The 18831-nt window shown below is 33.8% G+C and overlaps 1 protein-coding gene across 1 annotated transcript in view; it reads left to right on the top strand.

The window, feature by feature from the left end:
• LOC145323781 (uncharacterized) overlaps window positions 1–18831 on the top strand; it is an 83572-nt gene that overhangs the window by 12561 nt on the left and 52180 nt on the right. The window contains exons 2-4 of the mRNA XM_080166318.1: window positions 4392–4516; window positions 8488–8568; window positions 8942–9074. Of these exons, the coding sequence (XP_080022444.1) occupies window positions 4392–4516; window positions 8488–8568; window positions 8942–9074 (339 nt within the window). The remainder of the gene's footprint in view (window positions 1–4391; window positions 4517–8487; window positions 8569–8941; window positions 9075–18831) is intronic.

Genomic DNA, 18831 nt, shown 5'->3' with positions numbered 1-18831 from the left:
AAAAATGAATTTTCCTAATTTCAACAAAACATAATCAAAAACTAAATTAATTATTTTGATTTCCATTATAACATAATCTCATAATTTCATATACGCTTATAAACAATATGTTATCTTTTCATAATTCAAAATAAACCATCAAAATAAATTATCACAAAATTAGAGTTGCTTCGTTCACTCTTTATCATTAATTTTGTTTTGTTGTTGTTTATTTACAATGCGCATAAATCAAAACAATGCCGCGTAACAAGTAGAAAATGGAATAAGGTTTTATGATTATAATACATACAAAACATTAAAACCATAAAATGTCATCTATAATAGCATTATTCCATGCCTCGACTTCCGCTACAAGATCGTCTTCATAATCACTTGCCCCTAAACCATCGACATGCGCCACTTCCTTCGTATCCTCCCCTTCTTTCACCTCTCCTTCAATTTCACCAACCAATTTCTTTTTATCAATACTATTTTCATTCTTTTTAAAACTCTTTTGCCCCGTCTTATAAGGAACAAAAGGCTTGTTTCCCCACCGCAAAAAGTATTTCCCTTTAGGATTAGGCAACTTTTTATCTCTAATATCAAAACAATCCCTCATCATGTGACCTTTTCTGTTGCAATAATAACAAATAAAACCACCTTGAATTGCGCCAATTAAAGGAATAAGTTCAGCTGGTCCACCAAATTCATCAGCTAAATCAATTTCACATTGATTTATTTCATATGACAAATTATCTTCATCACTAACCTGATCAATAGTTACAGGATTTGACTTGGAACCAACGCCACCAACCATCGTTTTAGCCAAAGCCATCTGGTTTGTTGTACATCCTCTAGCCATTGACCCTGAAATTTGGTTAAATTGTAGCCCTTTAACAATCAATTGTGCTTTAACTATTAACTCTGTCCGAAACTTCGTTATCATTCGCACATGTCCGTCACGCTCCAAATCCAACGCAAATTGACGCATCTGATTAACCAAAAGTGGAGATAAGACCACATTACACACTTGAGAATAGAAATCCATAAACATATCATCAGTTGGTTTCGGATACGCACGTTTCCAGAAAGATAGTATCTTATCAAAAAATGCATCAATCTTATCATTCTCATGTTGCTTAACACTCAAATACGCATCTTTACACACATTTTTCATGTCAGGTGGTAAAAATGTCTCTCGCATCTTACACAAGTACCCCTTTAATGTTAATTGTCTATTCTCCATATCAGCAGGTTTTAGTGTATAACCACAAGCGGTTCTTACACCCACACATTTATCAAACAAAATTTCCTTACACACTTGATGATTAGTCATATGATAACGTCTAATAGTCATCCAAAATCTCTCCAAATAATCATCAAAGAAAATCACATCATCGTCAACCGCAAATTCAGGCGCATTTTTTCTGAACTGATCATCAAGTTTAGCACATGTTTCATTGTACCTATGCACATTCTCCTCCCCCTGCGAAACATACAGAGATCTATCTGGTACATAAACAAGAGATTTACACCAACTAACCTGCGATTCACTCAGTCCAGCTTCAAAAAAATTGAGCGTATTAAAATCCTCCACATTAACCTCAGAAAGGGCTGGCCACCACATGAGAACTCCATTGTAGATATTATCCACAGCATCAACCCTAGACAATTCCCAAAGTTTTATGATCTTATCTTCATTCTGCTGGTCATTCAAACTATTCTGCTGGGCAATCTTTTCAAGAATTAGCTGCTGGCCAGTCATAAACTCATCCACAACTGTCACATTCTCAGTCTTGATATCATTATCAACACTAGGCTCCACCACCTTATTAAGACGATCTTCCAAATCGTCCATCCGAGTAGCCAGTCCAGTAACCGCAGCAACATTAGTATCAACATTATCCGTCAATTCCTGAACTTTCGCCTCCAGCGGCGTCATCCGCCCAGTCAAATTATCCAGCTTATCCCCATTGGATTGAATATCACCCTGCAACGTAACTATTGACTCGAAGATGTACTCCAGCCTCTCCTCCGGAGACAGCTTCCTGAAATGAGCAATGTCCAACTTCATCGCTCACAAAAATTCCTAAATAAAAACAAAGTAAAGAAAAAATACAATTAAAAGAAAATCTGAGCTATAGATTCGTACTACACTACTGCGCCAAAATGACGTGTAGTAATAGCAAGAACAAACAGCTAAATATTCTTATAAAGTGTATTAATTCAAGACAAGATAAACATACAACAATAATATTAAACTTTAAGGCAACTATTCACTTTTATGTTCGTGTCGTGTTGCAGAGCAATGTCTTGCTCCGAAACGGTTGACACAAGAACTAAAAGCTAAAATATAAAATACATGCATTGCTCTTAAGTCAGGAAGAAAGGGACTATACATCACAGTAACAAAGTTGTTGGACGTCTCTCTGTCAAAGTAACAACTGTGTTAAAGCTACTTGTTTTATTTTAACCCAACCTAAACAAAAAAGCCAACTGAAATAACAATTTTAGACCAAAAACAATAAATATAAAGCATTTTGTTACCTATTACAGACTAACAAGCCTACCTTTTCTGTAAAAATGTAGTAACACCACCAAAATGTTAAAGCTATCTAAAGTACAGTGTGTTGTTTTATTAACCCACTTACTCCTGTCAGAAATTATTTGTTAATTTATTATTTTCTTTATGTACGTGCAATTAAAAAAAAATGCATTATTTTCAACAAATGGTGTCTAATTTTTTTTTCACAGTACAATAAAATAAATTGGTCATGATTCATTAATATTTTTTTCAAATGCAAATTGAAAAAAATATTATTCAGACTTATCTTGAAAAGCATAAAATATTTGTTATACTCCCCACGTTAATAAAGTAAATAAAATATTACTGAATAATTTGTGACAAGGGTACGTGGGATAGATTAGCCAATATTTTTTATTATATAAAAAAAAAATACTCTATTTAGTATGTACTGTACAGTGTACAATCCAGTATATTTTTCTTCAATTTTTTAATACTTGTTTTATCCTATAAAAGAGTATTAAATTTCACGGATCTAAAAGGATAAGACATTGACCGATGAATCAATGTACATCCTTAATGATGATACAAAAAATTACACCTTTTGTAGATTACAATTAATGGTTGAAACGTTTGAAAAATTCATTATTGGTCCCCAAAGTTGTTGAGCGAACGAATAAAAAAAAGTCATTATAAAACTTTAGGGAACAGTGTGATAAACATTCCAATGTCCCCTCCCTCACTGACTAAATTTGATCTTCTAGGAAAATTAAAATAAAATTCTCACGTTTTATTGGGAAGAAAATTCCTAGCTAGTACATTAAAATATTTTGATGCAAAGTTAATCGATTCTACAAGTTATATGTGCGGATGAGTTTACAATAAGTCGTGTACTTTAGACGTTATATGTATGGGCTAAGCTGTCAATTTTAACCCGTTTGGGGTGTTTTACAAATTTAAGATGGTAGAAGTTGGTGATCATAAATAACTATTTTCGGATATCTTCAAACTTGATTTACCCCCTCTCTTTTTTCCTTTCCCTATTTTTGGCGTAATTCTTGAGTCTACGGGTGTTTATACAAATATGCCAATTTAAATTTTTTTTTAAATGACATCTGTTTAATTTTCCTTTGCAATTAAGCTTTTTTTTAGGTACAGGGAAGGTTTTTAACTATTTTGGGAGAGTGTATCTCCACCCTCCCAATTTAAAATCCCCCTCCCCCCCAATTTTGTTTCTCAATATTTCTTATTAAAACTCAAATTAAAAAGTAGAAGGGCGGTTGACTTATCCCCCTCCTACCTTAAGAACACCTAGAGGCTTCTAGGGGGCGTTCGTTGCCCCTAGTCTTTCTTAAAATAAAAGCTATGTCTTGCATTTTTTTTTAACTAGGTGTGTGATCACGAATTGCATTTGGTAAAAATATTTTTCTTATTTAATTGTTATACTAATAAGTTAAAAGTTATGCTTGAAACTTATTTTAATAGCTATGTTGCATTTTTAGATAAACGTAAGAATTGTGATCAGAATTTGCGTATCATTTGCGTCATTTCTATTTTCGGATATTTATTACCCGTCACCAAATTTACTTAACCATATTCTGGGGTAAGGGGGGCGTTTTATGCCCGCCAAAAAAGAATTAAGAGACATATGTATACATTATCAGAGATATCTAATTCACCTTTAATTATGTTAAACATAATAACAGCCTCTAAAGATTATTTTTATTGGTTGAAAAGTTTGGACACTGTGAGTTACTACTTAATAAATATTAATGATAAGTTCTCAATGTTTTAAAGCCTAAGAATGAGAGAAAGTGTTTATAAAACTTTAAATACCAGTTTAATTTTTCCCCCAAAAAAATGTAAAACTTTTATTCTTATTATTCAGAGTTGGAGAGTGCATCGAAGATATCGGTTCGAATCCCGTCCTATGTGCAGGCTGGTGAAACAGCTGATTTGACCTGCAGCTACTACCTGGACTCAAACGCCCTCTACAGCGTCAAATGGTATAAGGTAAGATTATGGTCTTTAGTAAAGAAGTTGTATCAACTTTTTTTTTATAGCTAGCCGGTCCTTTTAGTAAGTAGTAGATGTAAAATTTTTCATAGAATTCAGATATGCAATCGGTTTTTTTGTAGACCTCTAATTTTTTAAGTAATTTAAGTTTAAAAAAAAAATTAAGTCGATTTTAAGGTACTAAAATGCAACAAAAAAAAGAAAGAAAATGGCCATTATGAACAAAAATAGTAAGATCTTTAATTTGACACCTTACTTTTTCAATTCTGTCAGGTAATTATTGAAAAAATCGATTTTTTTAAACCCACGAGAATAAAAACTTTGAACTCAATTTTATCATTTCACAAGTAAAAAAATATGGGTTCATATATACCTTTAGAATCAGAAAAATATTACGAATCCATTGTAAGCAAAATTGAAAAAAAAAGTTTACAATATAGTATATAAACTACAATAAAAGGAATTATATGAAAATATCATATTATATTGTACAGGCAATGTCTTAACTTTTGAAATGGGTATAAAAATGGGAAGGGGGTATAGAGGGGGTAAAGAGGGGGTAAAAAAGGGAAGACGATAGTGTTGCCAGAACAAAAAATACAATTGGCCATTTTTATATTTTTTTTATTTTTTTACTTTTTTTCAATTTTGCTTACAATGGATTCGTAATATTTTTCTGATTCTAAAGGTATATATGAACCCATGTTTTTTATGTCTGTTTGAGAAAATATTTAGGTCTAAAGTTTTTATTAAACCGAGGTTAAAAAAATAGATTTTTTCAATAATTACTCAACAGAATTTTAAAAGTAAGGTGTCAAATTAAAGATCTTACTATTTTTGTTCTTACTGGCCATTTTCTTCTTTTATTTTGATGCGTTTTAGTACCTTAAAACCGACTTAATTATTTTTTTTAAAAACTTAAATTACTTAAAAAATAAGAGGTCTACAAAAAAACCGATTGCATATCTGAATTCTATGAAAAATTTTACATCTACTACTTACTAAAAGAACCGGCTAGCCATAAAAAAAAGTTGATACACCTTCTTTGAAACTTTTAAAACTAACAAGATTTTTTCGTCATTTATCTTATTTAAGATATTAAAAAGGTGTTGGGGGGGGGGGGGGGGATTTTATTACATTACCACCCTGTCGGCTACCTAGTTCCCGGCTACACAAGAAAGAAGATTTTATTTATACTAGTTGATAATTTATCTTTCTTTGTGTGTCAAAATAAATCTAATCTAATCTAAAAAAAACTTTGCGAAATAGATTATTCAAAACTAATCAAAAGCTTTTATGAAAATTTTAAATTGATTTGTTAAACTTTCTTAGGTTTTGCTAGTAGTTTACTTCATTCTAAAATAGATACTTCAGAAAGGAAAAAGGTTCGAATCATGGTCTTATCAACTAAGTCTTTAAAACTGCAATCGTAGTTGCATGACTCACAAGTAAGACTAGTAAAATATTCTGGATCAATTATCAGGCTCTAATAATTATCATTCACAGTAAGGACTTCCATATAAAGCTGTTTTTAAAATTATTGGTACATGAGTAAAGTGTCATGTGTGACGTCATATAATACGTCTATTATCCATCTCTTTTTTAGGGTTTCCTTTTCCCCTTCTCCTCTCATCTTTGCTTTTTAGTCCTATTTTTATGACGTCACACATTACACATTCCGCATATCCAAATTGGTGGATACATTTCAAAGAGTTACTAAAGACTTATTTGTATTATTGTACTATAGTACGAGTCTCAAAAACTAAAGTGTCTGCTGGGTGTAGATAAAATGTCAATTAATTAGCAAAGTTACAAACATTACCTTCCAGTGGTGTTTTTATGTCCTTGTTAAATTGCTAATTTCTGCAGTATTAAACCTGCTTAGATGTATCTTACCCCCAGGCCTAGCTATTGTAATAATCATTTCTACAAAAAATCACGAACCCTTTGGACGTTAGCTGGGGGTATATCTTGTTTTTCCATATAACTGAAAAAGGTGGGTAAGAAGGGGAGGGAAGTGGGTTGTGGGGAAATTTTCGTTAGGAATTGTTTGTTAGAATTTCATTACCATTTCCCTGCTTAGCCCTTCAAGAAGATAGGTCATAGTCAAAAAAAAAGGAGTAGTATGAAGATTCCTTAATAAGCAGAACCCAATCGGGATGGTTATTGCTGGAATATTTTGAATTGTAATTTGCAAATTTGTATGGATGTCTACTATTTATAGAGAAACTAAGTAGAAGAACAATTTTGGGGGATAAAAAAAACTTTTTTGCTACTCTCCCTTAAGACTATTTTTATAGGTTATGGACGTGCAATGGATATTTCTTTAATTTTTTTTTATGTCTATAGTTATTTTAATCAATTTGGTTTTGGAAGGTATTTAGGTTTTTTTTTATAAAAGTGGGATGACAAATGATAATATTCTTGGTTTGTGTTGTTTAAGACTAGCTGCTACGCCCCTAGAGGCCCTAGAAGTAAGGGAGGTATAAAAGTCGACCCTCCATTTTTAATTGTAGTTTTAGCAAAAAAAAATAAAGATATTTTTTGAGGGGGGTCAAGATTTTTATAAAATTCTACTTTGATAAGAAGCTTCACTGTAAAGGATCACCATATAGCTTAAGCGGAACAGACGCACACGTTCGCACATACACATCCTGTTACTAATTTGTGGTTATAATTTTAATTCCCGCCCCCCCCCCCCCTTTAAACATCCTTGAATTACGCCATTGTATGACTTTATATCCTTTTATATAAAGTAGTAAGCGTTTTTGTCTTGTCCTGAAGGATCTCGCTAACCGCTGAACCGATATTGTTCTCCTTTACAGTGAAGCTTCTTATAGGTCCTTGGAAGGTTTTAAACTATTTTTGGGTAGGGTGTTTTCACCCCCCTTCCCCCCAAATATTTTTTAGTTTTTTAAAACTTAAATTTGAAATGGGATGAGGTAGACTTTTCCCCTTTCTACCTTAAGTGCCCCTAGAGGCTTCTAGGGGGCGTAGCCGCTAGTATATAAAAAAAGGATAAATAGAAAACTTTTTTCCCCTCTTTGCTTTTTCTTTTTGACCTCATTTCCAACTTCGGAAATTATTTCGTAGTTTTTTTTTTCTCTCACTTTTTCGTTTTGTTAGAAAAATATTCTAGGAGAAAGTTAAATTAACTTATTTATTTCAACTTTTTGTGGAAATATATATTTTTTTAAAACAAATCTTTGCAATTTATTAGCTGAAAATGGCATAAATCCTAACTCGGACAAATTAAAATTTTGTAAAATCTGCATTCCCTTGGTAAAATAATAATCAACCCCATTGATAATAAACAAAACTACCCCTTCTGTAGAATAAAATTATTGCTTTTGGAGGCTAATTTTTTTATACTAACCAGTAATCAATAAAATTACCAAAACTCGAAAATTCTGGTCCAAATTGGTTGATTGAAGCTTATGAGAAGCTTTGGTGTGCAGTTTTAGGCTATTTTCCAGACCTTGCCTCAAAGGCTAGGGGCGAAACCATTAGTAATAATATACAGAAGTTATGGTATAAAATCAATTTATTTCTGTTTCAGTGCAATGGATCTAGAATATACGTGGATATTATGACTTAAGAAAAAATTTTTGTTAATTTAAGTTGTCATTTATTGGTCAGTTTGTTTATCCAGTAGGAGGGAAGGGGGAGTGGGATTTTTATTTTAACCAGTTACATGTTTCAGTTTATTAGAGAACATGAAAATTTGGTGTAAGATCAAAATAATTATATATACATTTTGATGCTGTACGTATTGGTGCAAAAAATGGGGACAAATTTCAAATTGTTTTGGCGTGTGACGTCATACCCCCATCACTTTTCTAGGGGGTTTCTTTCCTCCTTCTCTTTTCTTTCCCCTCACTTGTGACGTAAATAAACAGCCCCGTCAAATCAATTTAAAAATTGTCCCCATTTTTTGCACCAATACGTACAGCATCATACATTTTCAGGGCCGGCATGAGTTTTACAGATATATGCCAGGGGAGACACCGCCAGTTAAAACATTTCCAATCAAGGGTATGAAGATTAATGTAAGTGAATTTTATGTTAGCTAATCTTTTATTATTTAGCGTTTGTTTGTACGATATAAGGCAACGATTAAATATTTTATGTTAGTATTATAATTATAATGCTAGGTAAAGTAAATATGTTGGAAGAGCCCCGCCAGGTGCCAGCTTGTAAACCTCAAAGGGGGGTTGTAGGGAAAGCACTAACGTTTAGACTGTCTGTCCTGACTCAAAATAACTAACCCAGAAATAATTTAAAGCTGTCTTGGAAAGGATGGTATAATTACTTTAACTAACCCGGAAACTAAACATAACTTAATTTTTCACGAAGGCCATAGCCCTGTATAGCCTTATTTTACATAAACTATCCTTTAAAAAAAACATTTGAAATGTTTAGATGACAGCCTCCGATCATGTACGGGTAGTGCTGGAGGACGTGGCAGCCAGCCTGACCGGTCAATACCTGTGTGAGGTCACCATGACCCCGACTTACTTTGCTCTCGCGGAAGCTGCTTATATGACTATTATAGGTAGGCCTTGTTGTTATAACTAATATATCAATTGTAAACCCCGATTGCTGTAGGGGAGGTGTCGGGTTCAAGTCTGAACAATGCTAGAGATATTAAAATAGTACCTACTAGTAGTTAGACTAAAGGAATACCTTGGCTTACAAACAGGTGTAAAGCAATCAATGGGTTCAGTTTATTAATTTCAATAATCTAATTATCATATAACGCAGCTACAATAGAACGTTCAAACGAAAATGCCATCAATGATAATTTTGGGACGTCTTTTTAATTTACTATAATGACATAATTTTATAAGTGACACATTTTCTACAATGCATTTGTTTTCATAAATACAAAATTTGAATATTGTGATCACGTGTACTTCAATAACCACTTGTTGGAGGATACTTAACTATATTTGATCATATTTTGTATTTACAACTAACATTTATCAAAAGAACGGTTTTAAAATCTTTTAATAATTAGTTTTTAATAACAAGCATTTGGGGCTATGTATATACAGGAGGAAAATAGCTTTAATTTCAAGACTTAAATATGAAAATAAAATAGCCCATAACAATAGTGGGACCTTAGTGAAGCTTACCTGAAATAGAGAACCCAATCTGTTTAGTAGTTATTGCGATCTTAAGCTTCGGACAAAAAAAACCTTACTACTTTATATAATAGGATAGGCTAATAATTGTTGTATGAAATTAGAATTCGCAATCACTTTGTGTGACATATATGATCAGAAATGCAAGGGCTATTAATAATTTTTGTTCTGGGATACTTAACCACACTTGATGAAATCGTAGATATTGAAGTTCACTTGATCTGCATATTGTTCTAAACATGCATCTGAATTTTATAACTGAAAGTGTACTTTAGTCACTTTACCTTACTTTCATAGAATACTATGCAATAGTACAGAAGCAAGGTATACCCGGAAGAAAGTTATGTTTTTCATCTTAGATATAATCATTAAGATATATAAGTTTTCCGGAATTTTAAAGTTAGGGGGAGATTTGAAATCTGCATCAAATTTTGAGGATTTTTTACAAAATTCGTTTTTTCTATAATTCTTTATCTAAAAGCGGAAATGCAATTTAAGTTAATTAATTTTGGCATCTGTGATTGGTGGATTTAAAAATCTGCGCTCTGATTGGATGGCGTACATCATTCAACCAATTAGAGCGCAGGTAGTTTAAAATCCACCTATCCTATTGGTCAAAATTAATTAACTTAAAATGCATTTCCGCTTTTAGATAAAGAATTATACAAAAAACTAATTTAATAAAAAATCCTTAAAATTTGATGCAGATTTCAAATCTCCCCCAAAAATTAAAATTTCTGAAAATTTATATATCTTAATAATCATATACGTCCAAGGGTAGGGATAAAGTGTTGTTTACCCCCTCCAAATTAAAAAAAAATACATTAGATTACCTCCATCAAAAAGTTTTTAAATCTCTCATTTTACCCTTCTAACAATGAAAAGCTTGGACGTCCATGGAAAAAAACTTGTCAGCGACTCTTTTTTCAACATTAAGTTTCAATAAAAACCTGTATCTACCTTAACCCTCTTTCTGCATTGGTCAGTATTAACCCTATAGTCTGTACTAATACACTTCGTCAAACTAGAGATCCATTGGCTTAATATTTTATAGGAATTTTTATACTTTAAATTTAATTGGTTTGTTCAAGGTATGAACCATCAATTTTATTTACTAAATGGATAACATTGTTTTTTTTTATAATTGGGTATGCGCAACAATTTATCTTATATTGTCGTATCCCTTAAGATCGCAAAGTATCTAAAATGTCACCTATCTAGAGATATCTATGCCCTAAAACAGGCTAGGTGCACATGAATAGTTAATATTTTCAGACAAAGAAAATACAAATAAAAAATATGTTGACTTTCTCTTAGAGCACAAAAAAACCTAACACTGTAATAACCTAACCTTTCTTAAGTTTAAGGTTCTCTTGTTCTTTAATCTTTGATTTCCCCGTTGAGGGTTGGTTATGAATAGGCCTGTGTACTATACTATAAACAAGGCAGGAATTATGCCTTTTCTATGTAAACTAGGCCTGGCCAAGATTTTAGTACACAGTTTGTGCATCAATTAAATACCCCCCCCCCCACCCCCCGACCCTCTCTCACTTTCGATTTCTATCCATCTTTCTATCCTTTCTATCTTCCTCTAGGTATCTAACTATCTCCGTGGAACTCTTTGTTATGAACCCACAGATTTGGGAATGATGTAATAAAGAAACATGAAAGATGACAAAAAATAAATATTTAGAAAAATGTGGTCTTTTTATTCCTACCAAAAATAAATTAGAACTAAAAATTTTTGAATTAATTCAATAATTCATTTGATGAGCCTGTCGCAAAGTTGTGGATTAGTGGATTTTATAATTATTTTTTATGGTCTGGATTTTTTAATACGCCATAACAAAATCCGTGGACCCTCAACTTTGTATCTGTGTGTGTGCGTGTGTGTGTTTGTGCCTGAATTTAATTCAGGGCATTCAAGTGCATTTCCGCATTTCACTGATTTCAATTTACAACAACTCTCCAGCCCCCCCCCCCCTTTCCACACCAAAACAGGAATACAGGGATAAGACAATGAACGATAGATTAATCATACCCCAAATTATTTTGTATAAACTTCAGAAGAAAATAATTAGATGTAAAATATTTTAAGCTTAATTTTCCTCCCCCTCCTTAAAATCAACACTCTTAATTCCTCTCTTCTAATTTCATTCATATTCTTTTTCTTTCTGTTTCTATCTCTTTAAAACTTTACTTTATCCTTATAAATTTTAGTTCTGGAAATAGTAATAACTGAAAAAGTATTCTAACTAAGAAATATCCTTATAATAAAGTAAAAGAATGTTTATTTGTGTGTCTGTTTGCACCGAAGGATCTCGTTACCGCTGAACCGATCGGGTTCTCCTTAACATCTCATGGCACGGGTGGCATCTTATAATCCCGGGAAGGATTGTATTCCCCCTCCAAAAAAATTTAAAATAAAATAAAAAAATGTGGGCGGGGTCGACCCACCTCATCCCCCCTATTATAATTTGTTTAACCTAAATTAAAAAGAATGGATTTTGGGATTCAACTCCCCCCTCCTCATTTGCCTTTGAGGCATTTTTTGGCAAGTTCCCAGTTGAGGAGTGAGATTCTACCCCATCTGAAAAAATAAACCCCCCCCCCCCCGCCATCTATCAAATTAAACCCCCCCCCCGGCATCATGAAATTTTTACCCCATCTTATGATTTTATCCCCATCATGTTAATTTATCCCCATCTTCATATTTTGTACCTCTCCAAGAGAAACAAAATAATGTCAGAGAAGGGATAAATTATTGAACAGGGGACAAAAATGAAGGATGGGGTCTAAATAGGAACATGGGGCCAGGATTGTAAGGTGGGGTCTGATTTGACAGATGGGGGAATGATGGGCAGAAGGGGAAATAAAATCTGGGTAGGGGGGAGGGGAGAGTCTGGAGGGGTTTGCGAGGTGAGCCTCGCGCGAAAGAATTTATATTAGGGTAGCATAAGCTACCATACTCCACTGTAGTGAAGCTATGCCTTTCACTCTTCTATATTTTCCTATATTTTGAATAAAATTTGAAAATGCCTCTATTTATTTTTTTTATTTCTCTTTTAAGACTTTTTTTATACTAAATCACCAACATATTCTAATACTTTACTTTACCTAATATTTTAAGATAAAAATTTGGCTCCATTGAAGAAAAAAAACAATAGCTTGTTTGAAATAGGAACATCTAGTGGCAGATTATTGAACTACATAATATACATTTTTCTGGATGTCAACAAACATGATGATTGGTTGAAAAATACAGATGGGGTAGCAACCAATGCTATGATATTAAAATTGAAGCAAGGGGTTAAAACTCACACATGGTGATCAAAAAATTAATATGGGGTCATTTTTTCATGATGGGGGTAGTTTCAAGTGCTTATATCTGGAGAACCGTAAGAGATAGAGGCCTAGTTGCTTGACTGTGGTAACTCAGATTTACATAAGGAAGCCATTTATGCACATGGGGGACCAAAACATGATATGGGGTATTTTTTTCATGATGGGGGTAGTTTCAAGTGCTTATATCTGGAGAACCGTAAGAGATAGAGGCCTAGTTGCTTGACTGTGGTAACTCAGATTTAAATAAGGAAGCCATTTATGCACATGGGGGACCAAAATATGATATGGGGTATTTTTTTCATGATGGGAGTAGTTTCAAGTGCTTATATCTGGAGAACCGTAAGAGATAGAGGCCTAGTTGCTTGACTGTGGTAACTCAGATTTACATAAGGAAGCCATTTATGCACATGGGGGACCAAAATATGATATGGGGTATTTTTTTCATGATGGGGGTAGTTTCAAGTGCTTATATCTGGAGAACCATAAGAGATAGAGGCCTAGTTGCTTGACTGTGGTAACTCAGATTTACATAAGGAAACCATTTGTGCACATGGGGGACCAAAATATGATATGGGGTATTTTTTTCATGATGGGGGTAGTTTCAAGTGCTTATATCTTGAGAACCGTAAGAGATAGAGGCCTAGTTGCTTGACTGTGGTAACTCAGATTTACATAAGGAAGCCATTTATGAACATGGGGGACCAAAATATCATATGGGGTATTTTTTTCATGATGGGGGTAATTTCAAGTGCTTATATCTGGAGAACCGTAAGAGATAGAGGCCTAGTTGCTTGACTGTGGTAACTCAGATTTACATAAGGATGCCATTTATGTACATGGGGGACCAAAATTTGATATGGGGTATTTTTTCATGATGGGTGTAGTTTCAAGTGCTTATATCTGGAGAACGGTAAGAGATAGAGGCCTAGTTGCTTGACTGTGGTAACTCAGATTTACATAAGGAAGCCATTAATGAACATAGGGTACTAAAATTTGTTGGGGGTTTCTTTTTTCATGATGGTGGGTAAAAATTGAAAATAGGGGCCATTTGTTATGGTGGAGAGGGAATTAGGTTAAGTTAGGTTAGGTAATATTGAGGAGCCCTGCAAGGTTAGGGCCCCCCGGGGGCCCTAACCTTGCAGGGCTCCTCAATATATTATCTAACCTGTGCAGGAGACCCTAACTCTGCAAGGCTACTCAATATTTCCTAATCCCTTCATGAACATAGGGTACCAAAATTTGATAGGGTTGTTTTTTTTCATGATGGTGGGTCAAAATTGAATATAGGGGCCATTTGTTATGGTGGAGAGGGAATTAGGTTAAGTTAGGTTAGGTAATATTGAGGAGCCCTGCAAGGTTAGGGCCCCCGGGGGGCCCTAACCTTGCAGAGCTCCTCAATATTACCTAACCTGTGCAGGAGACCCTAACTCTGCAGGGCTACTCAATCTTAAACTAACCTAACTTAACCAATTTTAAACTAACATGAACCAACTAAACCTAATCTAACCCATTTTAATCTAACCTAACCCATCTTAACCTAACCTAACAAACTTAACCTAACCTAACCCATATTAACCTAACCTAACCCATTTTAACCTAACCTAACCTAACCTAACCTAACTTCACCTAACCTAACCTAATTTCAACCCCCAACCCCATCATAAAAAATTGGCCCCTATATTCAATTTTTACCCACCATCATAGAAAAATGACCCCCATATTAATTTATGTACCCCCATGTGCATAAATGGCTTCCTTACTTTAATCTGAGTTACCACAGTCAAGCAACTAGGCCTCTATCTCTTACGGTTCTCCAGATATAAGCACTTGTAAGTACCCCCATCATGAAAAAAATATCCCATATCAAATTTTGGTCACCCATGTGCATAAATGGCTTCCTTATGTAAATCTGAGTTACCACAGTCAAGCAACTAGGCCTCTATCTCTTACGGTTCTCAAGATATAAGCACTTGAAACTACCCCCATCATGAAAAAAATACCCCATATCATATTTTGGTCCCCCATGTGAATAAATGGCTTCCTTATGTAAATCTGAGTTACCACAGTCAAGCAACTAGGCCTCTATCTCTTACAGTTCTCCAGATATAAGCACTTGAAACTACCCCCATCATGAAAAAAATACCCCATATCATATTTTGGTCCCCCATGTGCATAAATGGCTTTTTTATGTAAATCTGAGTTACCACAGTCAAGCAACTAGGCCTCTATCTCTTACGGTTCTCCAGATATAAGCACTTGAAACTACCCCCATCATGAAAAAAATACCCCATATCATGTTTTGGTCCCCCATGTGCACAAATGGCTTCCTTATGTAAATCTGAGTTACCACAGTCAAGCAACTAGGCCTCTATCTCTTACGGTTCTCAAGATATAAGCACTTGAAACTACCCCCATCATGAAAAAAATACCCCATATCATGTTTTGGTCCCCCATGTGCACAAATGGCTTCCTTATGTAAATCTGAGTTACCACAGTCAAGCAACTAGGCCTCTATCTCTTACGGTTCTCAAGATATAAGCACTTGAAACTACCCCCATCATGAAAAAAATACCCCATATCATGTTTTGGTCCCCCATGTGCATAAATTGCTTCCTTGTGTAAATCTGAGTTACCACAGTCAAGCAACTAGGCCTCTATCTCTTACGGTTCTCAAGATATAAGCACTTGAAACTACCCCCATCATGAAAAAAATACCCCATATCATATTTTGGTCCCCCATGTGCATAAATGGCTTTTTTATGTAAATCTGAGTTACCACAGTCAAGCAACTAGGCCTCTATCTCTTACGGTTCTCCAGATATAAGCACTTGAAACTACCCCCATCATGAAAAAAATACCCCATATCATGTTTTGGTCCCCCATGTGCACAAATGGCTTGCTTATGTAAATCTGAGTTACCACAGTCAAGCAACTAGGCCTCTATCTCTTACGGTTCTCAAGATATAAGCACTTGAAACTACCCCCATCATGAAAAAAATACCCCATATCATGTTTTGGTCCCCCATGTGCATAAATGGCTTCCTTGTGTAAATCTGAGTTACCACAGTCAAGCAACTAGGCCTCTATCTCTTACGGTTCTCAAGATATAAGCACTTGAAACTACCCCCATCATGAAAAAAATACCCCATATCATATTTTGGTCCCCCATGTGCATAAATGGCTTCCTTATTTAAATTTGAGTTACCACAGTCAAGCAACTAGGCCTCTATCTCTTACGGTTCACCAGATATAAGCACTCAAACCTACCCCATCATGAAAAAAATACCCCATATCAAATTTTGACACCCCATCAAGAAAAAAATACCCCATCACAAATTTTGACACCCCATGTGCATAAATGGCTTTCTTATGTAAATCTGAGTTACCACAGTCAAGCAACTAGGCCTCTATCTCTTACGGTTCTCAAGATATAAGCACTTGAAGCTACCCCATCATGAAAAAATGACCCCATATTAATTTTTGGACCTCCATGTGTGATTTTTGTTCCCCATATTTTATATACTTACCCCATATGTAATATTTTACCCCTATAACTCATAGTTTATTACCACCAAGCTTTGTTTTAAACATTGAAAATTACAGGGACCAAAATTTAAGATGGGGTACAAAATCAAATGATGCCGGGGGGGGGGGGGTTTATATTGACAGATGGCGGGGGGGGGGGGGGTTTATTTTTTCGTATGGGGTAGAATCTCACTCCTCAACTGGGATGGTGCCCAAAAGGCGTAGCCGCTACTGATTTAATTAAGAAGGTTTTTTTAAAAAAAAATAATTTTTTCCAACCTAAACATATCATAAATGATGTAAACTTTAAAAGCAAAGCTTTTCTAATTCGTGGTTGTTATGTAACTATATTGGGGACAATAAGATCTATCGAACAAATGTGTATTAGTTTTGAAACTTTGTTTACTTAATAGCACAACTAGCGGCTACGACTCTAGAGGCCTCTAGGGGCACTTGAGGACTGAGGAGTTGATTTTTATTGGGGAAGGGTAAATTTATTTGTATAGAAATTAATAATCGACATTATTTGATGAAGATATGAGTTATTTTTTTTTGTAACTTTATACTTGAAATAGTATATGCAATTTTGTGCAGTTAAAGCCACACGACAAAAACAGAAATAATTATTATGGACAATTTTACAATGTTTTTTTTGTTTTGCTGGGTAAAAAGTGAATAACAAACAAATGTATATTTAAATAGTCGTAGCTGACATATAATCGACATACTGTTATCATAATGTAAAAATTATTATCGACGATGTTGCATAAAGAAAGAGTGGCCATGAATGACATTAATCGATATTCATCCATTTTCATATCCCGCCAGAACAAAATAAATAATAATAATTAATAACCCTGTAAAATAAAATAAAATCTATTTTTACTTTAGCTTGTAGTATGTATGAAGCAATTCTTTCCCAAAATTATTACATTTAAAATTCCTGCTTTGGTAGATTTTTAGTGTAACGATAGATTTTTTTTTGTGTTTCAACCTTAAAGATTGTTACCAAAAAGAAATTTATATTATTTATTTTGGGGGAAAAGCGACAATTATAATAGAAAGTCCCCATTCCTTCTATTTGTATTATTTTTCTCATTGATCTAAAACCAAATAAAATAATATGTAAAAGGGATAAAACAATGGACGATAAATTGATGTACATCCCCAATGATGATAAATTACCTGTTATGTTGTACATTTGGAACCAATGGATTAAAATGAAATAAGTACTAATATTTCTTAGGCCAACTTTGGGTACTAGTGGAATTCATAATCTTCCCTCTCTGTGTTTTTAGGGTCGGTCCGTCCGTCCGTAACGGATAGCTTTTTTCGTTAATTTAGGCATGTTAGAATTGTCCTATTGATTTCAAACTTTGCATGGTGATTCCTGATGTAGTTAGGTACGATTTAGAAAGCGTTCCAACTCTATAATTAACATTAACAGAATGTCCGTACGTCCATTTTAAACATGTTTTTTTTTTGCTTTTTTAACATCTAATTTTTATGTGATCTAATAATCCGATTGATCTGATTTTTGGTATACTGATTCCTGGGACAACAAAGTACAATTTTATAAGAGAAGCAACTCTATAATAAAGTCCTAAAGTTGTAAGTATGTCCATAAACATTATTCTGTATCAAGCAGTTTTTCAACAATTTTACTTACAATTTTGCTTAGATTCTTATACATTTATATTCTGATTATTCAGTTCTGACATTATACAAGTTTTAATGTCCGTTTGTCCTACCGTTTCAGTGCTTCGCTTTTATGGATGTTGTTAAATTCAAAGATGTTTAATTGAATAAACAATAATATTTCACTGGCCTATCCCTGTGTATGTAATGTTGTGTTAGGTAGATTGGTTCATTTTCTCAGCTTTGAATATATTTCATTTACAACATAAAAGGAAGTATGTTCCTATAATCTTACCAAGAACAAACATTAAAGTAACAAGATGTCAGTTTGTCCTTTAAGATCCTGTAAAAGACTGGGCTATTGGTTCAAGGAAGTGTTTTTGGACCAGTGATGGTTCTAGGCTATTTCTAGATAGAAAGACCTTAGGTCAACGTTAATAGAAAAACAAAACAATATTAAAAAATTCTAAATTTAAAAGAATTGGTATTTTTGTGAAGTCTTCTAACTTAATGATATTTTCAATGTATTTTGAAATAAATTTGTATATTTAAAGACATTTTTTCAGGAATCAAGTTTAGTAATAGAAATCATTCCTTATTCCCTTACTTATTTTTTGAGATACAAAAAATTAGCTGGTACTTTAAAACACTCTAAAA

The sequence above is a fragment of the Acartia tonsa genome, chromosome 7 (genome assembly GCF_053477335.1).
Source record: "Acartia tonsa isolate MP-2025a chromosome 7, ASM5347733v1, whole genome shotgun sequence".
NCBI lineage: Eukaryota > Metazoa > Arthropoda > Copepoda > Calanoida > Acartiidae > Acartia > Acartia tonsa.
Note: the sequence above shows the minus strand (reverse complement) of the source record. Positions and strands in the feature narration are given on the sequence as shown.